At 44.6% G+C, this 17,963-nt stretch overlaps 1 protein-coding gene across 2 annotated transcripts in view; it reads left to right on the top strand.

Annotated features, from left to right (window-relative positions):
• Positions 1-17,963, top strand: part of LOC129836425 (bMERB domain-containing protein 1-like) — a 64,801-nt gene that overhangs the window by 1,378 nt on the left and 45,460 nt on the right. For both annotated transcript variants that reach the window (XM_055902575.1, XM_055902584.1), the window contains exon 2: positions 12,126-12,246. In XM_055902575.1, the coding sequence (XP_055758550.1) occupies positions 12,126-12,246 (121 nt within the window). The remainder of the gene's footprint in view (positions 1-12,125; positions 12,247-17,963) is intronic.

Below are 17,963 nucleotides of genomic sequence, written 5' to 3'. Positions count from 1 at the left end.
CTTCGGGAAGTATTCAGACCCCTTGACTATTTCCACATTTTGTTAGGTTACAGCCTTATTCTAAAATGGATTCAATTATTCCCCCCCCCCCCCCCCCCATCAATCTACACAGAATACCCCATAATGACAAAGCAAAAACAGTTTTTAAGAAATGTTTGCTAATAAAAAAATATATAAAAATGAAATATCAAAATTACATAAGTGTTCAGAACCTTTAATCAGTACTTTGTTGAAGAACCTTTGGCAGCGATTACAGCCTTGAGTCTTCTTGGGTATGACACTACAAGTTTGGCACACCTGTATTTGGGGGGTTTCTCCCATTCTTCTCTGCAGATCTTCTCACACTCTGTCATGTTGGATGAGGAGCAGTGGTGCACAGCTCTTTTCAAGTCTCTGCAAAGATGTTCGATCGGGTTCAAGTCCGGGCTCTGGCTGGGCCACTCAAGGACATTCAGAGACTTGTCCCGAAGCCACTCCTGCTTTGTCTTGGTTGTGTGCTTAGGATCGTTGTCCTGTTGGAAGGTGAACCTTCGCCCCAGTCTGAGGTCCTGAGCACTCTGGAGCAGGTTTTCAACAAGGATCTCTCTGTACTTTGCTCCATTCATCTTTGCCTCGATCCTGACTAGTCTCACAGTCCCTATGGCTGAAAAACAACCCCACAGCATGATGCTGCCACCACCATGCTTCACCGTAGGGATGGTGCCAGATTTCCTCCAGACGTGACACTTGGCATTTAGGCCAAAGAGGTACAATCTTGGTGTCATCAAAACAGAGAATCTTGTTTCTCATGGTCTGAGAGTCTTTAGGTGCCTTTTGGCAAACTCCTAGCGGGCTGTCGTGTGCCTTTTTACTGAGGAGTGGCTTCCGCCTGGCCACTCTACCATAAAGGCCCAATTGGAGTACTGCAGAGATGGTTGTCCTTCTGTAAGGTTCTCCCATCTCCACAAAGGAACTCTAGAGCTTGGTCAGAGGGCCCTTCTCCCCCGATTGCTCAGTTTGGCCAGGTCTAGGAAGAGACTTGGTGGTTCCAAACTTCTTCCATTTAAGAATGATGGAAGCCACTGTGTTCTTGGGGACCTTCAATACTGCAGACATTTTTTTGTACCTTTCCCCAGATCTGTGCCTCGACACAATCCTGTCTCGAAGCTCTACGGACAATTCCTTCGACCTCATGGCTTGGTTTTTGCTCTGACATGCACTGTCAACTGTGGGACCTTATATAGACAGGTGTGTGCCTTTCCAAATCATGTCCAATCAATTGAATTTACCACAGGAGGACTCCAAGTTGTAAAAAAATCTCAAGGATGATCAATGGAAACAGGATGCACCTGAGCTCAATTTTGAGTCTCATAGCAAAGGGTCTGAATACTTATGTAAGTAAGGTATTTCTGTTTTTTATTTTTAATACATTTGCAAAAAAATTGAAAAACCTGTTTTCACTTTGTCATTATGTGGTTTGTGTGTAGATTACTGAGGATATTGTTTTATTTAATACATTTTAGAATAAGGCTGTAACGTAACAAAATGTGGGAAAAGTATGAATACTTTCCGAAGGCACTGTAACTGAGTGACGCATTAAATCTGTTTTTGGTTTGGGTACAGTGAAGAAACCCATAGTGGTGTGTCTGGTGCGGTATGTACAGTGTATGTCTGTTTGAAGTGCATGCAAATAGATTATTCAAATGGTTAGGCATTTTTGAACACAAGAGAAGTAGTCAATTTCTCCTAAACCCTGAAACATGAAATACTATTATGCATGTTGATGATGTTAGTTCTGTGTGTGCAGGTAAGAGCAAGGCATGCTGATTTTTTTTTGAGCCAACTGCAGTTTTAATAGGTCTTTCTTTGCTGCACCTGACCATATTACCAAACAGTGATCAAGATCCGCGCCTGAACAGTTGTAGTACACGTGTCAAAAATGCAGAACATCTTTTTGTAACAGACATACCTCTCCCCATCTTTACAACAACGTTGTCAATATGACTTGACCAGGATAACTAACATCCAACGTTACTCCTAGGAGCTCAGCTTCTTCAACTTGTTCAATGGTCACCTCCTTTATGCACAACCCCATTTGAGGTTTAGGTCTAGGAGAATGCTTTGAACCAAATACAATGCTTTTGGTTTGTAGATGTATTTAAGGCCAGTTTATTGTTAATGACTCATTCTGACACTGACTGTAACTCCTTGCTAAGAGTCTCAGTGAGCTCACTGCCTGTAGGTGCAGATGTATAGAGTGTGCAATCATCAGAATACATAGTCATTTTAGTAATTTTAGCATCTTGTAAGACAAGTGGCAAATCATTTTTTTAAATAGAGAAGAGTAACGACCCAAGGCAACTGCCCTGAGGGATACCACACTGTACATATCTGATGTTAGAGAAACTTCCATTGAGAACACTCCCTGGGTTCTATTGGATAAGTAACTGTCCAACCATGTGATGGCAGGTGATGTAAAGCCATAACAAGTGAGTTTTTTCAATAACGTGTGTGTGTCCATTTTAGAATAATGTGTACAGTCACAGGGTGTACGCCATTATAGTCAGAAAATTGCACCCCAAATTATAGATGATGGCGCGCGGATGAGACTTAACAGGACATTGAGAATGGAAGAGAACATTGCAAGTGTCAGTTTTGCAAGGCTGGGGACACTCCTTTTGCTTTTCATGTTTCAACAACAAAATGAATAGGAATGTGTTTGTTGAGAATAATTTATATATATTTTCTGTAATTAAACACTTTATTGTTTTAGTCATTATCTTCTATTTCTCTTCAATCAAAGTACCTGTAGGCTATTACTGCACTTCCTCAAAATTAGGAATCTGACTCTCTTTCTTTCTTTCTTTCTTTCTTTCTTTCTTTCTTTCTTTCTTTCTTTCTATATCTCTCTCTCTTTCTCACCCTGTCTTTCTCTTTTTCCCTCTACCCCTCTTTATTTCCAGTCTACTCATCGCTCCCTCCTTCTACCCTTCCTCCTTCCTTCCTTCCCTCCCTCTTCTCTCCCTCCCATCCCCCCTGTCCGTTAGTCCGTCACTGTGTGATATCTACCTCATTAACCTGTCTGGCTCTGGCGTTCCACCAGCGGAACTCCTCCCACATTCCACTGAAAAGGCAGAGCGTGAAATTCAAAAGATATTTTTTTGAAATATTTAACTTTCACACATTAACAAGTCCAATACAGCAAATGAAAGATACACATCTTGTGAATCCAGTCAACATCACCACCAAATACAAAAAAGGACAGACATTTTTCACAGCACAGATAGCATGCACAAAGCCAACCTAACTAACCAAGAACCAACCAAACTAACCAACAAACAACTCAGATGACAGTCTTATAACATGTTATTCAATAAATCTATGTTTTGTTCAAAAAATGTGCATATGTCAGGTATAAATCATAGTTTACATTGCAGCTACAATCAGAAATTGCACCGAAAGCAGCCAGAATAATTACAGGCACCAACGTCAAATACCTAAATACTCATCATAAAACATTTCTGAAAAATTGATGGTGTACAGCAAAGTAAAGACAAACATCTTGTGAATCCAGCCAATATTTCCGTGTTTTAGAGTGTATTTCCGTGTTTTAAAGTGTTTTAGAGCGAAAACACAATATAGCATTATATTAGCTTACTACAATAGCCTACCACACTACCGCATTCATTCATCAAGGCACGTTAGCGATAGCAATAGGCACGTTAGCGATAGCGAATAAACCAGCAAGATATATAATTTTTGACTAACCTTGATAAGCTCAATCCAAGATGGCGTAGCAGTCAGATGTCCATTGTCCTCGTCTTGTCCCGTGTATATATATTTTATATATTTTTCTTCGCATATCTTTTTATATATATATTCTTTTCTTCTTAACTCAACTTCAAAACACTCTCCTGCAACCCACCTCACCAAATGTGGTGCGGATCTGTTTTTTTTTCTTCCTCAAAAGTATTATTCACCTCGTATCCGAAATCTACAACAGAAGCTAACAAGCTAACCAGAAGTTAGCCAGCTCACAAGCTAACGTTAGTAGTTCAGCTAACCACAGCTAGCGCTCATCAGCTATCCTTTAGCTCGGAAAACTATTGCCAGTTTTGTACAAGGCGACTCAGACCAGAGCATACCAGACCTATTTTCTCTCCATATCCCCGGATTTTTACCTCAAGCTCTGGACATTTACACCTGGATCTTGCAGCTAACTAGCTGCTATCCGAGTGACTATCGGCTAACATCAATTCCGGAGCAAACACCAATTATCCCGGAGCTAGCCAGCTGAAGAGTTCCATCAGCCACTCCTGGGCTACAATCACCTATCCGGACCCGTTTTACTGCCGATGCGGAGCCCCACCGGGCCTTCACGACTGGGATACCGACGTTATCTGCCCGAGGGAGTATTTCAACCGGCCCCTCCATCGCGACGTAACCTGAACGTCCATATACTAACTGCGGCCCGCTAATCGTTAGCTGTCTTGAGCATATCGGCTGCTATCTGAACAGGTCTATCGAACAATCTTCTTAGGCCACTATAACTATTTTGACAATTGGATTGGTCCCCTCTACCACACGGATCCCCACTAATCCACCGACGGAATTGCACGGCGTGGCTAAAAACAGACCTCCATCTTCTGCTAGCTTGCTACCCATGACTAGCTGTCTGAATCACGAAGCTAGCACCAGTTAGCAAACACAATTCTACAACTCACAACCTCTCTTTCGCCACCGCCATCCGGCTTGGATTCTCTGTCGACACGACCACGTCTGGTCTGCAGACAAATACCCCATCCGCTGTGCCCTCAACCGGCCTCCGTCTGAGCAGACCCCCTCCGTCTGAGCAGACCACCCCCCCGGGCTACTAACTTTAAACGCCGCGGGCTAGCTTAGTGGAGGCCTCACTACTCCATCTACGGCTGCCCCCTGGACACTATGATCACTTGGCTACATAGCTTATGCCTGCTTGACTGTCCATTAATTCACGGTACTCCATTCTGTTTATTTGTGTTTTATCTGTCGGCTCTGTGCCTTAACTCAGGATCTGTGTGTAGTTAATCCGACCCTCTCTGCCCAGTCGTCGCCATTTTTACCTTCTGTTGCTGTGTTAGCTGACTAGCTGCTGTTATCTGACCTGCTGTTTTAGCTAGCTCTCCCAATCATGACCTGCAATCACTTTATGCCTTATTGTATGTCTCTCTCAAATATCAATATGCCTTGCATACTGTTGTTCAGGCTAGTTATCATTGTTTTGGTTTGCAATGGACCCCGTAGTTCCACTCTCCGTACCTCTGATACCTCCTTTGTCCCACCCCCCACACATGCGGTGACCTCACCCATTGAGACCAGCATGTCCAGAGATACAACCTCTCTTATCATCACCCAGTGCCTGGGCTTGCCTCCGCTGTACCCGTGCCCCACCATACCCTGGTCTGCACATTATGCCCAGAATCTATTCTACCACGCCCATAAATCTGCTCCTTTTATTCCTTGTCCCCAACGCTCTAGGCGACCAGTTTTGATAGCCTTTAGCCGCACCCTCATCCTACTGCTCCTCTGTTCCTCGGGTGATGTGGAGGTAAACCCAGGCCCTGCATGTCCCCAGTCACCCTCATTTGTTGACTTCTGTGATCGAAAAAGCCTTGGCCTCATGCATGTCAACATCAGAAGCCTCCTCTCTAAGTTTGCCTTACTCACCGCTTTAGCACACTCTGCCAACCCTGATGTCCTTGCCGTGTCTGAATCCTGGCTTAGGAAGGCCACCAAAAACTCTGAGATTTCCATACCCAACTATAACACTTTCCGTCAAGATAGAACTGCCAAAGGGGGAGGAGTTGCAATCTACTGCAGAGATAGCCTGCAAAGTTCTGTCATACTTTCCAAGTCTATGCCCAAACAGTTCGAACTTCTAATTTTAAAAATTAATCTCTCCAGAAATAAGTCTCTCACTGTTGCCGCCTGCTACCGACCCCCCTCAGCTCCCAGCTGTGCCCTGGACACCATCTGTGAATTGATCGCTCCCCATCTAGCTTCAGAGTTTGTTCTGTTAGGTGACCTAAACTGGGATATGCTTAACACCCCGGCAGTCCTACAATCTAAGCTTGATGCCCTCAATCTCACACAAATCATCAAGGAACCCACCAGGTACAACCCTAAATCCGTAAACATGGGCACCCTAATAGACATTATCCTGACCAACTTGCCCTCCAAATACACCTCTGCTGTCTTCAATCAAGATCTCAGCGATCACTGCCTCATTGCCTGTATCCGCCACGGGTCCACGGTCAAACGACCACCCCTCATCACTGTCAAACGCTCCCTGAAACACTTCTGCGAGCAGGCCTTTCTAATCGACCTGGCCCGGGTACCCTGGAAGGATATTGACCTCATCCCGTCAGTTGAGGATGCCTGGTCATTCTTTAAAAGTTACTTCCTCACCATATTAGACAAGCATGCTCCGTTCAAAAAATGCAGAACCAAGAACAGATATAGACCTGACTGCCCTCGACCAGCACAAAAACATCCTGTGGCGAACTGCAATAGCATCGAAGAGCCCCCGTGATATGCAACTGTTCAGGGAAGTCAGGAACCAATACACGCAGTCAGTCAGGAAAGCAAAGGGCAGCTTTTTCAAGCAGAAATTTGCATCCTGTAGCTCTAACTCCAAAAAGTTCTGGGATACTGTAAAGTCCATGGAAAACAAGAGCACCTCCTCCCAGCTGCCCACTGCACTGAGGCTAGATAACACGGTCACCACTGATAAGTCCGTGATAATCGAAAACTTCAACAAACATTTCTCAATGGCTGGCCATGCCTTCCACCTGGCGACTCCAACCTTGGCCAGCAGCCCCGCCCCCCCCGGTGCTACTCGCCCAAGCCTCCCCAGCTTCTCCTTTACCCATATCCAGATAGCAGATGTTCTGAAAGAGCTGGAAAACCTGGACCCTTACAAATCAGCTGGGCTTGACAATCTGGACCCCCTATTTCTGAAACTGTCCGCCGCCATTGTCGCACCCCCTATTACCAGCCTGTTCAACCTCTCCTTCGTATCATCTGAGATCCCCAAGAATTGGAAAGCTGCCGCTGTCATTCCCCTCTTCAAAGGGGGAGACACCCTGGACCCAAACTGTTACAGACCTATATCCATCTTGCCCTGCCTAGCTAAGGTCTTCGAAAGCCAAGTCAACAAACAGATCACTGACCATCTCGAATCCCACCGTACCTTCTCCGCTGTGCAATCCGGTTTCCGAGCCGGTCACGGGTGCACCTCAGCCACGCTCAAGGTACTAAACGATATCATAACCGCCATCGATAAAAGACATTACTGTGCAGCCGTCTTCATCGACCTGGCCAAGGCTTTCGACTCTGTCAATCACCATATTCTTATCGGCAGACTCAATAGCCTCGGTTTTTCTAATGACTGCCTTGCCTGGTTCACCAACTACTTTGCAGACAGAGTTCAGTGTGTCAAATCGGAGGGCATGTTGTCCGGTCCTCTGGCAGTCTCTATGGGGGTACCACAGGGTTCAATTCTCGGGCCGACTCTTTTCTCTGTATACATCAATGATGTTGCTCTTGCTGCGGGCGATTCCCTGATCCACCTCTACGCAGACGACACCATTCTGTATACTTCCGGCCCTTCCCTGGACACTGTGCTATCTAACCTCCAAATGAGCTTCAATGCCATACAACACTCCTTCCGTGGCCTCCAACTGCTCTTAAATGCTAGTAAAACCAAATGCATGCTTTTCAACCGTTCGCTGCCTGCACCCGCACGCCCGACTAGCATCACCACCCTGGACGGTTCCGACCTAGAATATGTGGACATCTATAAGTACCTAGGTGTCTGGCTAGACTGCAAACTCTCCTTCCAGACTCATATCAAACATCTCCAATCCAAAATCAAATCTAGAGTCGGCTTTCTATTCCGGAACAAAGCCTCCTTCACTCACGCCGCCAAACTTACCCTAGTAAAACTGACTATCCTACCGATCCTCGACTTCGGCGATGTCATCTACAAAATAGCTTCCAATACTCTACTCAGCAAACTGGATGCAGTTTATCACAGTGCCATCCGTTTTGTTACTAAAGCACCTTATACGACCCACCACTGCGACCTGTATGCCCTAGTCGGCTGGCCCTCGCTACATGTTCGTCGTCAGACCCACTGGCTCCAGGTCATCTACAAGGCTATGCTAGGTAAAGTGCCGCCTTATCTCAGTTCACTGGTCACGATGGCTACACCCACCCGTAGCACGCGCTCCAGCAGGTGTATCTCACTGATCATCCCTAAAGCCAAAACCTCATTTGGACGCCTTTCCTTCCAGTTCTCTGCTGCCTGCGACTGGAACGAATTGCAAAAGTCTCTGAAGTTGGAGACTTTTATCTCCCTCAACAACTTTAAAAATCTGCTATCCGAGCAGCTAACCGATCGCTGCAGCTGTACATAGTCCATCTGTAATCTACCCACCCAATTTACCTACCTCACCCCCATACTGCTTTTATTTATTTACTTTTCTGCTCTTTTGCACACCAGTATCTCTTCTTGCACATGATCATCTGATGATTTATCACTCCAGTGTTAATCTGCTAAATTGTAATTATTCGATTTATTGCCTACCTCATGCCTTTTGCACACATTGTATATAGATTCTCTTTTTCCTACCATGTTATTGACTTGTTTATTGTTTACTCCATGTGTAACTCTGTGTTGTTGTCTGTTCACACTGCTATGCTTTATCTTGGCCAGGTCGCAGTTGCAAATGAGAACTTGTTCTCAACTAGCCTACCTGGTTAAATAAAGGTGAAATAAAAAAATAAAAAAAAGCTTCATCAGATGACAGTCCTATAACATCAGGTTATACATACACTTATGTTTTGTTCGAAAATGTGCATATTTAGAGCTGAAATCAGTGGTTATACATTGTGCTAACGTAGCATCTTTTTCCCACAACGTCCGGATATTTTTCTGACACTTTTTCTGACACACATATTCTGACCAAATACCTATTCATAAACATAACAAAAAAATACATGTTGTATAGGAAATGATAGATACACTAGTTCTTAATGCAATCGCCGTGTTAAAATTCTAAAAATAACTTCATTACGACATCCAGCTTAGGTATAGCGAGAGAGGACCCAAAAGCTGGACGCAAACGACTAGTACAACATGTTCGACAGATATATGAAATAGCATCATAAAATGGGTCCTACTTTTGCTGATCTTCCATCAGAATGTTGTACAAGGGGTCCTTTGTCGGGAACAATCGTTGTTTGGTTTTAGAACGGCCTTTTTCCCTCTCGATTTAGCAAGCACACTTGCCAAGTGGCGCGAATCTCTCCATCGTCAACAAACTCAGAGAACGGAACACGGCAAAACTCCCGAAAAAATGTCAATAATCTGATTAAACTATATTGAAAAAACATACTTTACGATGATATTGTCACATGTATCAAATAAAATCAAAGCCGGAGATATTAGTCGTCCATAACGACAGCTTATCAGAAGGCAAATCCAGGTCCCTTCTCGCGCTCTCCAGAAAACAGGAAACTGGTGACACGTCATGCCAAGAGCTATTATTCGAGCCCAGATCAAGTTACACACTCAATTTCTTCTCTCACTGCTTGTCGACATCTAGTGGAAGACGTATGAAGTGCATCTAAACTAATAAATTTCAAGGACTTTAATTGGCAGCCCCTAGAACAGTGCATCGATTTCAGATCTTCCACTTCCTGTCAGGAAGTTTGCTGCAAAAGGAGTTCTGTTTTACTCACAGATATAATTCAAACGGTTTTAGAAACTAGAGAGTGTTTTCTATCCAATAGTAATAATAATATGCATATTGTACGAGCAAGAATTGAGTACGAGGCCGTTTAAATTGGGCACGATTTTCCCCCAAAGTGAAAACGGCACCCTCTGTCCTCAACAGGTTTTAAGAAGAAAACCACCCAGGCTGATGGGGGAATAAGGGATAGAGGGAGGAGAAGAAAGACAGCAAATTGAGGCCTTGTTTCAATCACACTGTGGTTTGTCGTGTGGCAGCTCTCTTCGAAGTGTAACATCATTAGACTTCAGAGGAGTCACGTACATTGTTCTATGCTATACTACATATGCTATGTGGATGCTGAATGCTAACATGTAACGGTCGGCTAACAGATCCAGCAGTGTCCTCCAGTGACAGTGTGCTAGACATTCTCTTAGGGAGGGTGAGAGACATGGACTTAGAGCGAGCCACAGTCAAACTTTTAAAGTTAGTTCCGCAGAGCGAGGTTGAAAGACAGGTAGTAGTGTACTTTTTTAATTGACTTTGGAACACAGAAATTGTCTCAACATGAGAAGCTTTGCAGAGGAATTGGATGACTGTTCTTCCAGTATCTCTATTATCCATTTCTTCCTCTCTACTCACACACACACACACACACACTATTGCACACACTATTACACACACACACACACTATTACACACACACTTCCGCTATGCACTCTCACAGTGACCCTGGCTCTAGCTCCAGGAATGACCCCCCCCCCCTCCAGCCCTACTCTGATCTCTTTCCCTTAGTGAAGGGGTGTGAACATGCCGTCTAGTAATGCCAGACCCGACCAACCTCTCAGCCCCAGACGTGATGATGGCTGTCAAGGTAATGGGCGCCGGAGGCTGGGTGCACAGTGAACCTCTCACTGATGGCTTTTGGGAAGCCTGTTGTGGCATTTTGAAATACCAACGTGCCACTGGTGTTGTCCTTAACAGGGGGGAAGTGTAGGGCAGAGGAGGGATGGGACCACACTAAAGATAATAGAGTTATAGAGAGAGAGAGAGAGGTTTGAACTTTAGGGGATGTTGGGAGTGTTGTCAGGTTTACTTGAATGGAGTTCGAAGTTTTTAAGATCCAGAGTCAACTAATCAGTCTTTATGATGAGACTACCCCTCCCTCCGGAGTAAAAGTGCCATGGCTGTCTTGACGTAAGCGCTGTCGTAGCGGGTCACGTAAGGAAGTGCGTCATAGTAACACAGCTGAGCGGCTCTGTGAAGATTCATATAGCTAAGTATTCATCCTTTGTGCCTGGCTGACAAAGCTGAGTGCTTTGGCTCTTTGGGAGTCTCAGGCTTGTACACAATACAATGCTGACAGATGCCAAAGGGATATGAGTGAATATACACTGCTGATAGTCATCAAGTCTCTTTTCTTCAGCTTTTTAACTCTCTCAGTACAAGCCAAAGGTCACAGGGGGTGAGGGAGGTAGGACACAGAGGCAGACTCACTCGTGCGCAAACTTTCTCTCTCGCTCGCTCTCTCTGTCTCATTTACTCACTGTAAGCCAGAGCACTGTCTGCACCAGAGCACTCAGACAGTCAACTCTTTTCTCAAATGGTTCCCCAGAGTCTCTGTGGGTTCAGACCATCAACAGTAATTACAAGGAACACAGTTCTTCTACCTCTACTTCTCACACGCTGGGTAATTGCTAAAAAGTCTTTGTACTCAAAGGCTGAAAAGTTTTTACCTCTAACGTTTCTCATAACAATGACTGAGGAAGAAGCTTCCAACTTGCTGCCAAAGTGTAGATTTTGTGACTTTTAAGGAAATGTTTTCATCACAGCAAAAGCGTTAGGCCCTGGCTAGATGTATTTATTTAAGAAGCATATCTCTGTGTTTTTCAGTTTTTGCTGAGTGTGTATTTGATTAAGCCTGGAACAAACCCTAATTTAATTCCTTAGCCTGCATTGAACCAGACAAAATCAATGTTTTGCTTGGCAGCATACAAAGATGATGATCTGGTCCCAAGCTACCTTATCCATGACGCTACAGTAGAACATGTTGTGTCATACAGCCATCTTTATGCGTATGTCAGCTTTATCTTGTCACAATGTTGCTTTGGCAACCCAACTCTGTGTGTGTGTGTGTGTGTGTGTGTGTGTGTGTGTGTGTGTGTGTGTGTGTGTGTGTGTGTGTGTGTGTGTGTGTGTGTGTGTGTGTGTGTGTGTGTGTGTGTGTGTGTGTGTGTGTGTGTGTGCATGGTTGCGGGTGAACACCCGTTTGCCTACCTATTCTACCATATCCATATCATTCCGAAATGTAGATCTGGAAAGAAGTTGAATAGAAAAACTGAACTTTTGTCTGTCCTTCTCTCTGAACAGAAGATGACATCGTCTCCATGGCAGACTCCACCATCACCATAGATGACATCGAGGGAGAGCTTTTCAAGATTGACAGTATTCGAGATGTGCTGGTCAGAAGAGAGTCAGAACTCCGATACATGTGAGTGTCTTGTATGTCAGTTATCTCTTATCTGGATAGCTCTACTCTGGATATCTCTAATCTAGATAATTCTACTGTATTGTCATGTATTATTCGGAATAGCAGGATTTTGTGTGTGTGTGTGTGTGTGTGTAACCAGTGTCTGAAATTTACTTTTTGTCTCACCTGCCAAGGGGACTGGTAGATGAAAAAATCTACCAGCTAAGCATATTTTTTTACTGGCCAAAATAATAAATTGCCTTTGTGGGTCAAATATACATTAATTTCAGTGCATTTCATTGAGATAATAAGGTATTATGTTGAATAGAAACTTAAAGAAGAGGCCAGAGCAAAATTTGAAACAAAATTATTTTAATATATTGATCAACAGTTAATCAAATCAAGTTTATTTGTCGAGCACATTAAAAAACAACTGTAGATAGGACTTCCGGCGCCGACCGAGATGGCCGCCTCGCTTTGCATCCCTAGGAAAATATGCAGTATTTAGTTTTTTTATGTGTTATTCCTTACATTGGTACCCCAGGTAATCTTAGGTTTCATTACATACAGTCGGGAGGAACTACTGAATATAAGAGCAACGTCAACTCACCATCGTTACAACCAGGAATATGACTCTCCCGATGCGGATCCTGTGTTTTGCCTTCCACCCAATACAATGGATCTGATCCCAACCGGCGACACTAAACAACGACGCCGTAAACGGGGCAAACGAAGAGAGAGAGATAGAGAGATAGGGCACATCGCGCTCCACTCCCTAGCATACTACTCGCCAATGTCCAGTCTCTTGACAACAAGGTTGATGCAAGGGTAGCTTTCCAGAGAGATATCAGAGACGTTCTCTGCTTCACGGAAACATGGCTTACTCGAAAGACGCTAACAGAGTCGGTGCAGCCAGCTGGTTTCTTCACGCATCGCCCCGACAGAAACAAACACCTTTCTGGTAAGAAGAGGGGCGGGGGTGTATGCCTTATTATTAACGAGACGTGGTGTGATCATAACAACATACAGGAACTCAAGTCATTCTGTTCACCTGATCTAGAATTCCTCACAATCAAATGTCGACCGCATTATCTACCAAGGGAATTCTCTTCGATTATAATCACAGCCGTATATATCCCCCCCCAAGCAGACACATCGATGGCTCTGAACGAACTTTATCTGACTCTTTGTAAACTGGAAACTACGCACCCTGAGGCTGCATTCATCATAGCTGGGGATTTTAACAAGGCTAATCTGAAAACAAAACTCCCTAAATTTTATCAGCATATCGATTGTGCTACCAGGGCTGGTAAAACCTTGGATCATTGTTGTACTAACTTCCGCGACGCATATAAGGCCCTCCCCCGCCCTCCTTTCGGAAAAGCTGACCACGACTCCATTTTGTTGCTTCCAGCCTACAAACAGAAACTAAAACAGCAAGCTCCCGCGCTCAGGTCTGTTCAACGCTGGTCCGACCAATCTGATTCCACGCTTCAAGACTGCTTCGATCACGTGGATTGGGATATGTTCCGCATTGCGTCCAACAACAACATTGACGAATACGCTGATTCGGTGAGCGAGTTCATTAGAAAGTGCATTGACGATGTCGTACCCACAGCAACGATTAAAACATTCCCAAACCATAAACCGTGGATTGATGGCAGCATTCGCGTGAAACTGAAAGCGCGAACCACTGCTTTTAACCAGGGCAAGGTGACCGGAAACATGACCGAATACAAACAGTGTAGCTATTCCCTAGTAATTAACTTAAACCTCCTCATCAGACTTCTCACTCTCTACCACAATCAGCCTCTTTGCACAGTCCATGAAATCTGGCCTCCTGCTCCTGACAGAGTCCTGGTGCCACAGCATCACAGCTTTTATTGGATCATACTCCCTGATCTCTGGAGAGGACAGCTGGACCATGAGGAAATCTGACAGTGTATCAGACCTTAGGTTTGACCGCCAATCGTTTTTCACCTGTTTCATGGTATTAAAACCTCTTTCACATTCAGCTGTGGAGGCAGGGAAGGACAGGAGCAGGTCAACCAATGCCAGCAAATCAGGGCAGGAATGCTGATGGCTGCTGTTTACACAGAACCAGGACATCTTCTGCAGGGACTGGGGCTCTTGGTACATCAGCACCTTCAGGACAGTCCACTGGTCAGATCCTTTCAACGTGGATGCCAGAGGTCTCCAGGACAGGCTTGAAGTGGTCCACCAGGGTTTCCAGATCAGTGTAACCAAAATCTAGAATAATTGTTTACATGACATTACAACAAGCATCATGCAGTTTTAATTCTCAAACTATAAAAAGATGATCCTGAATCTAACCTGACTGCCCTGTAATACAAAACAAAGTAACCTGCTGCTGAATCTCCTGATGCAAATTAATTACTTAAAAGTCATACAATGTGATTTTCTGGATTTTTGTTTTAGATTCCGTCTCTCACAGTTGAAGTGTACCTATGATAAAAATTACAGACCTCTACATGCTTTGTAAGTAGGAAACACTGCCGATTTTGCAGGTTATCAAATACTTGTTCTCCCCACTGTATATATAGTTGAACAGTTGAAGTTGGAAGTTTACATACACCTAAACCAAATACATTTAAACTCAGTTTTTCACAAACCCTGACATTTAATCCTAGTAAAAATTCCCTGTCTTTGGTCAGTTAGGATCACCACTGTGATCACCACACATTCCCAGTGGGTCTGAAGTTTACATACACTCAATTAGTATTTGGTAGCATTGCCTTTAAATTGTTTAACTTGGGTCAAATGTTTTGGGTAGCCTTCCACAAGCTTCCCACAATAGGTTGGGTGAATTTTGGCCTATTCCCCCTGACAGAGCTGGTCTAACTGAGTAACTCAGTTCTATTTGTGTTTCATCAGACCAGAGGACATTTCTCCAAAAAGTACGATCTTTGTCCCCATGTGCAGTTGCAAACCGTAGTCTGGCTTTTTTATGGCGGTTTTGGAGCAGTGGCTTCTTCCTTGCTGAACGGCCTTTCAGGTTATGTCGATATTGGACTTGTTTTACTGTGGATATTGATACTTTTGTACCTGTTTCCTCCAGCATCTTCACAAGGTCCTTTGCTGTTGTTCTGGGATTGATTTGCACTTTTCACACCAAAGTACGTTCAACTCAAGGAGACAGAACGCGTCTCCTTCCTGAGTGGTATTGTCACGCCCTGACCTTAGAGATCCTTATTTATTCTCTATGTTTGGTTAGGTCAGGGTGTGACTCGGGTGGGAAAATCTATGTTTTCTATTTCTTTGTTGTTTTGCCGAGTGTGGTTCCCAATCAGAGGCAGCTGTCTATCCTTGTCTCTGATTGGGGATCATATACACTGCTCAAAAAAATAAAGGGAACACTTAAACAACACAATGTAACTCCAAGTCAATCACACTTCTGTGAAATCAAACTGTCCACTTAGGAAGCAACACTGATTGACAATAAATTTCACATGCTGTTGTGCAAATGGAATAGACAAAAGGTGGAAATTATAGGCAATTAGCAAGACACCCCCAATAAAGGAGTGATTCTGCAGGTGGTGACCACAGACCACTTCTCAGTTCCTATGCTTCCTGGCTGATGTTTTGGTCACTTTTGAATGCTGGCGGTGCTTTCACTCTAGTGGTAGCATGAGACGGAGTCTACAACCCACACAAGTGGCTCAGGTAGTGCAGCTCATCCAGGATGGCACATCAATGCGAGCTGTGGCAAGAAGGTTTGCTGTGTCTGTCAGCGTAGTGTCCAGAGCATGGAGGCGCTACCAGGAGACAAGCCAGTACATCAGGAGATGTGGAGGAGGCCGTAGGAGGGCAACAACCCAGCAGCCGGACCGCTACCTCCGACTTTGTGCAAGGAGGAGCACTGCCAGAGCCCTGCAAAATGACCTCCAGCAGGCTTCAAATGTGTATGTGTCTGCTCAAACGGTCAGAAACAGACTCCATGAGGGTGGTATGAGTGCCTGACGTCCACAGGTGGGGGTTGTGCTTACAGCCCAACACCGTGCAGGACGTTTGGCATTTGCTAGAGAACACCAAGATTGGCAAATTCGCCACTGGCGCCCTGTGCTCTTCACAGATGAAAGCAGGTTCACACTGAGCACATGAGCACATGTGACAGACGTGACAGAGTCTGGAGACGCCGTGGAGAACGTTCTGCTGCCTGCAACATCCTCCAGCATGACCGGTTTGGCGGTGGGTCAGTCATGGTGTGGGGTGGCATTGCTTTGTGGGGCCGCACAGCCCTCCATGTGCTCGCCAGAGGTAGCCTGACTGCCATTAGGTACCGAGATGAGATCCTCAGAGCCCTTGTGAGACCATATGCTGACACATGCACATTTGTGGCCTGCTGGAGGTCATTTTGGAGGGCTCTGGGAGTGCTCCTCCTTGCACAAAGGCGGAGGTAGCGGTCCTGCTGCTAGGTTGTTGCCCTCCTACGGCCTCCTCCACGTCTCCTGATGTACTGGCTTGTCTCCTGGTAGCGCCTCCATGCTCTGGACACTACGCTGACAGACACAGCAAACCTTCTTGCCACAGCTCGCATTGATGTGCCATCCTGGATGAGCTGCACTACCTGAGCCACTTGTGTGGGTTGTAGACTCCGTCTCATGCTACCACTAGAGTGAAAGCACCGCCAGCATTCAAAAGTGACCAAAACATCAGCCAGGAAGCATAGGAACTGAGAAGTGGTCTGTGGTCACCACCTGCAGAATCACTCCTTTATTGGGGGTGTCTTGCTAATTGCCTATAATTTCCACCTTTTGTCTATTCCATTTGCACAACAGCATGTGAAATTTATTGTCAATCAGTGTTGCTTCCTAAGTGGACAGTTTGATTTCACAGAAGTGTGATTGACTTGGAGTTACATTGTGTTGTTTAAGTGTTCCCTTTATTTTTTTGAGCAGTGTATAAGTTATCATTTTCCGTTTGGGTTTTGTGGGGTGTTGTTTTCTGTTTAGGTTGTTTCCCTGACAGAACTGTGCGCTTTCGTTTTCTCCTTTTGTCATTTTGTTAGAGTTTTTTTGTGAACATTAAATCTTGAACACTTTCCACGCTGCGCTTTGGTCTCATTCCGACGACGAACGTTACAGGTATGACGGCTGCGTGGTCCCATGGTGTTTATACTTGCGTACTATTGTTTGTACTATTGTTTGTACAGATGAATGTGGTACCTTCAGACGTTTGGAAATTGCTCCCAAGGATGAACCAGACTTGTGGAGGTCTACAAAAAAATTCTGAGGTAATTTCTTTTGATTTTCCCATGATGTCAAGCAAAGAGGCACTGAGTTTGAAGGTAGGCCTTGAAATACATCCACAGGTACACCTCCAATTGACTCAAATTATGTCAATTAGCCTACCAGAAGCTTCTAAAGCCATAATTTTCTGGAATTTTCCAAGCCGTTTAAAGGCACAGTCAATTTGGTGTATGTAAACTTCTGACCCACTGGAATTGTGATACAGTGAAATAATCTGTCTGTAAACAATTGTTGGAAAAATTACTTGTGTCATGCACAAAGTAGATGTTCTAACTGACTTCCGAAAACTATAGTTTGTTAACAAGAAATTTGTGGAGTGATTGAAAAACGAGTTTTAATGACTCCAAACTAAGTGTATGTAAACTTCCGACTTCAACTGTATATATCAGCTACCCAATATATATATATTGTAATGAAACAGGCAGGGAGCAGGTCGAACCCTCGACCTTCTAGCCCGAGGTCCGGCGC

The sequence above is a fragment of the Salvelinus fontinalis genome, chromosome 3 (assembly GCF_029448725.1).
Source record: "Salvelinus fontinalis isolate EN_2023a chromosome 3, ASM2944872v1, whole genome shotgun sequence".
NCBI classification, from domain to species: Eukaryota; Metazoa; Chordata; class Actinopteri; order Salmoniformes; family Salmonidae; genus Salvelinus; species Salvelinus fontinalis.
The sequence above is the reverse complement of the archived record's forward strand: the minus strand, read 5'-3'. Positions and strand labels throughout refer to the sequence as shown.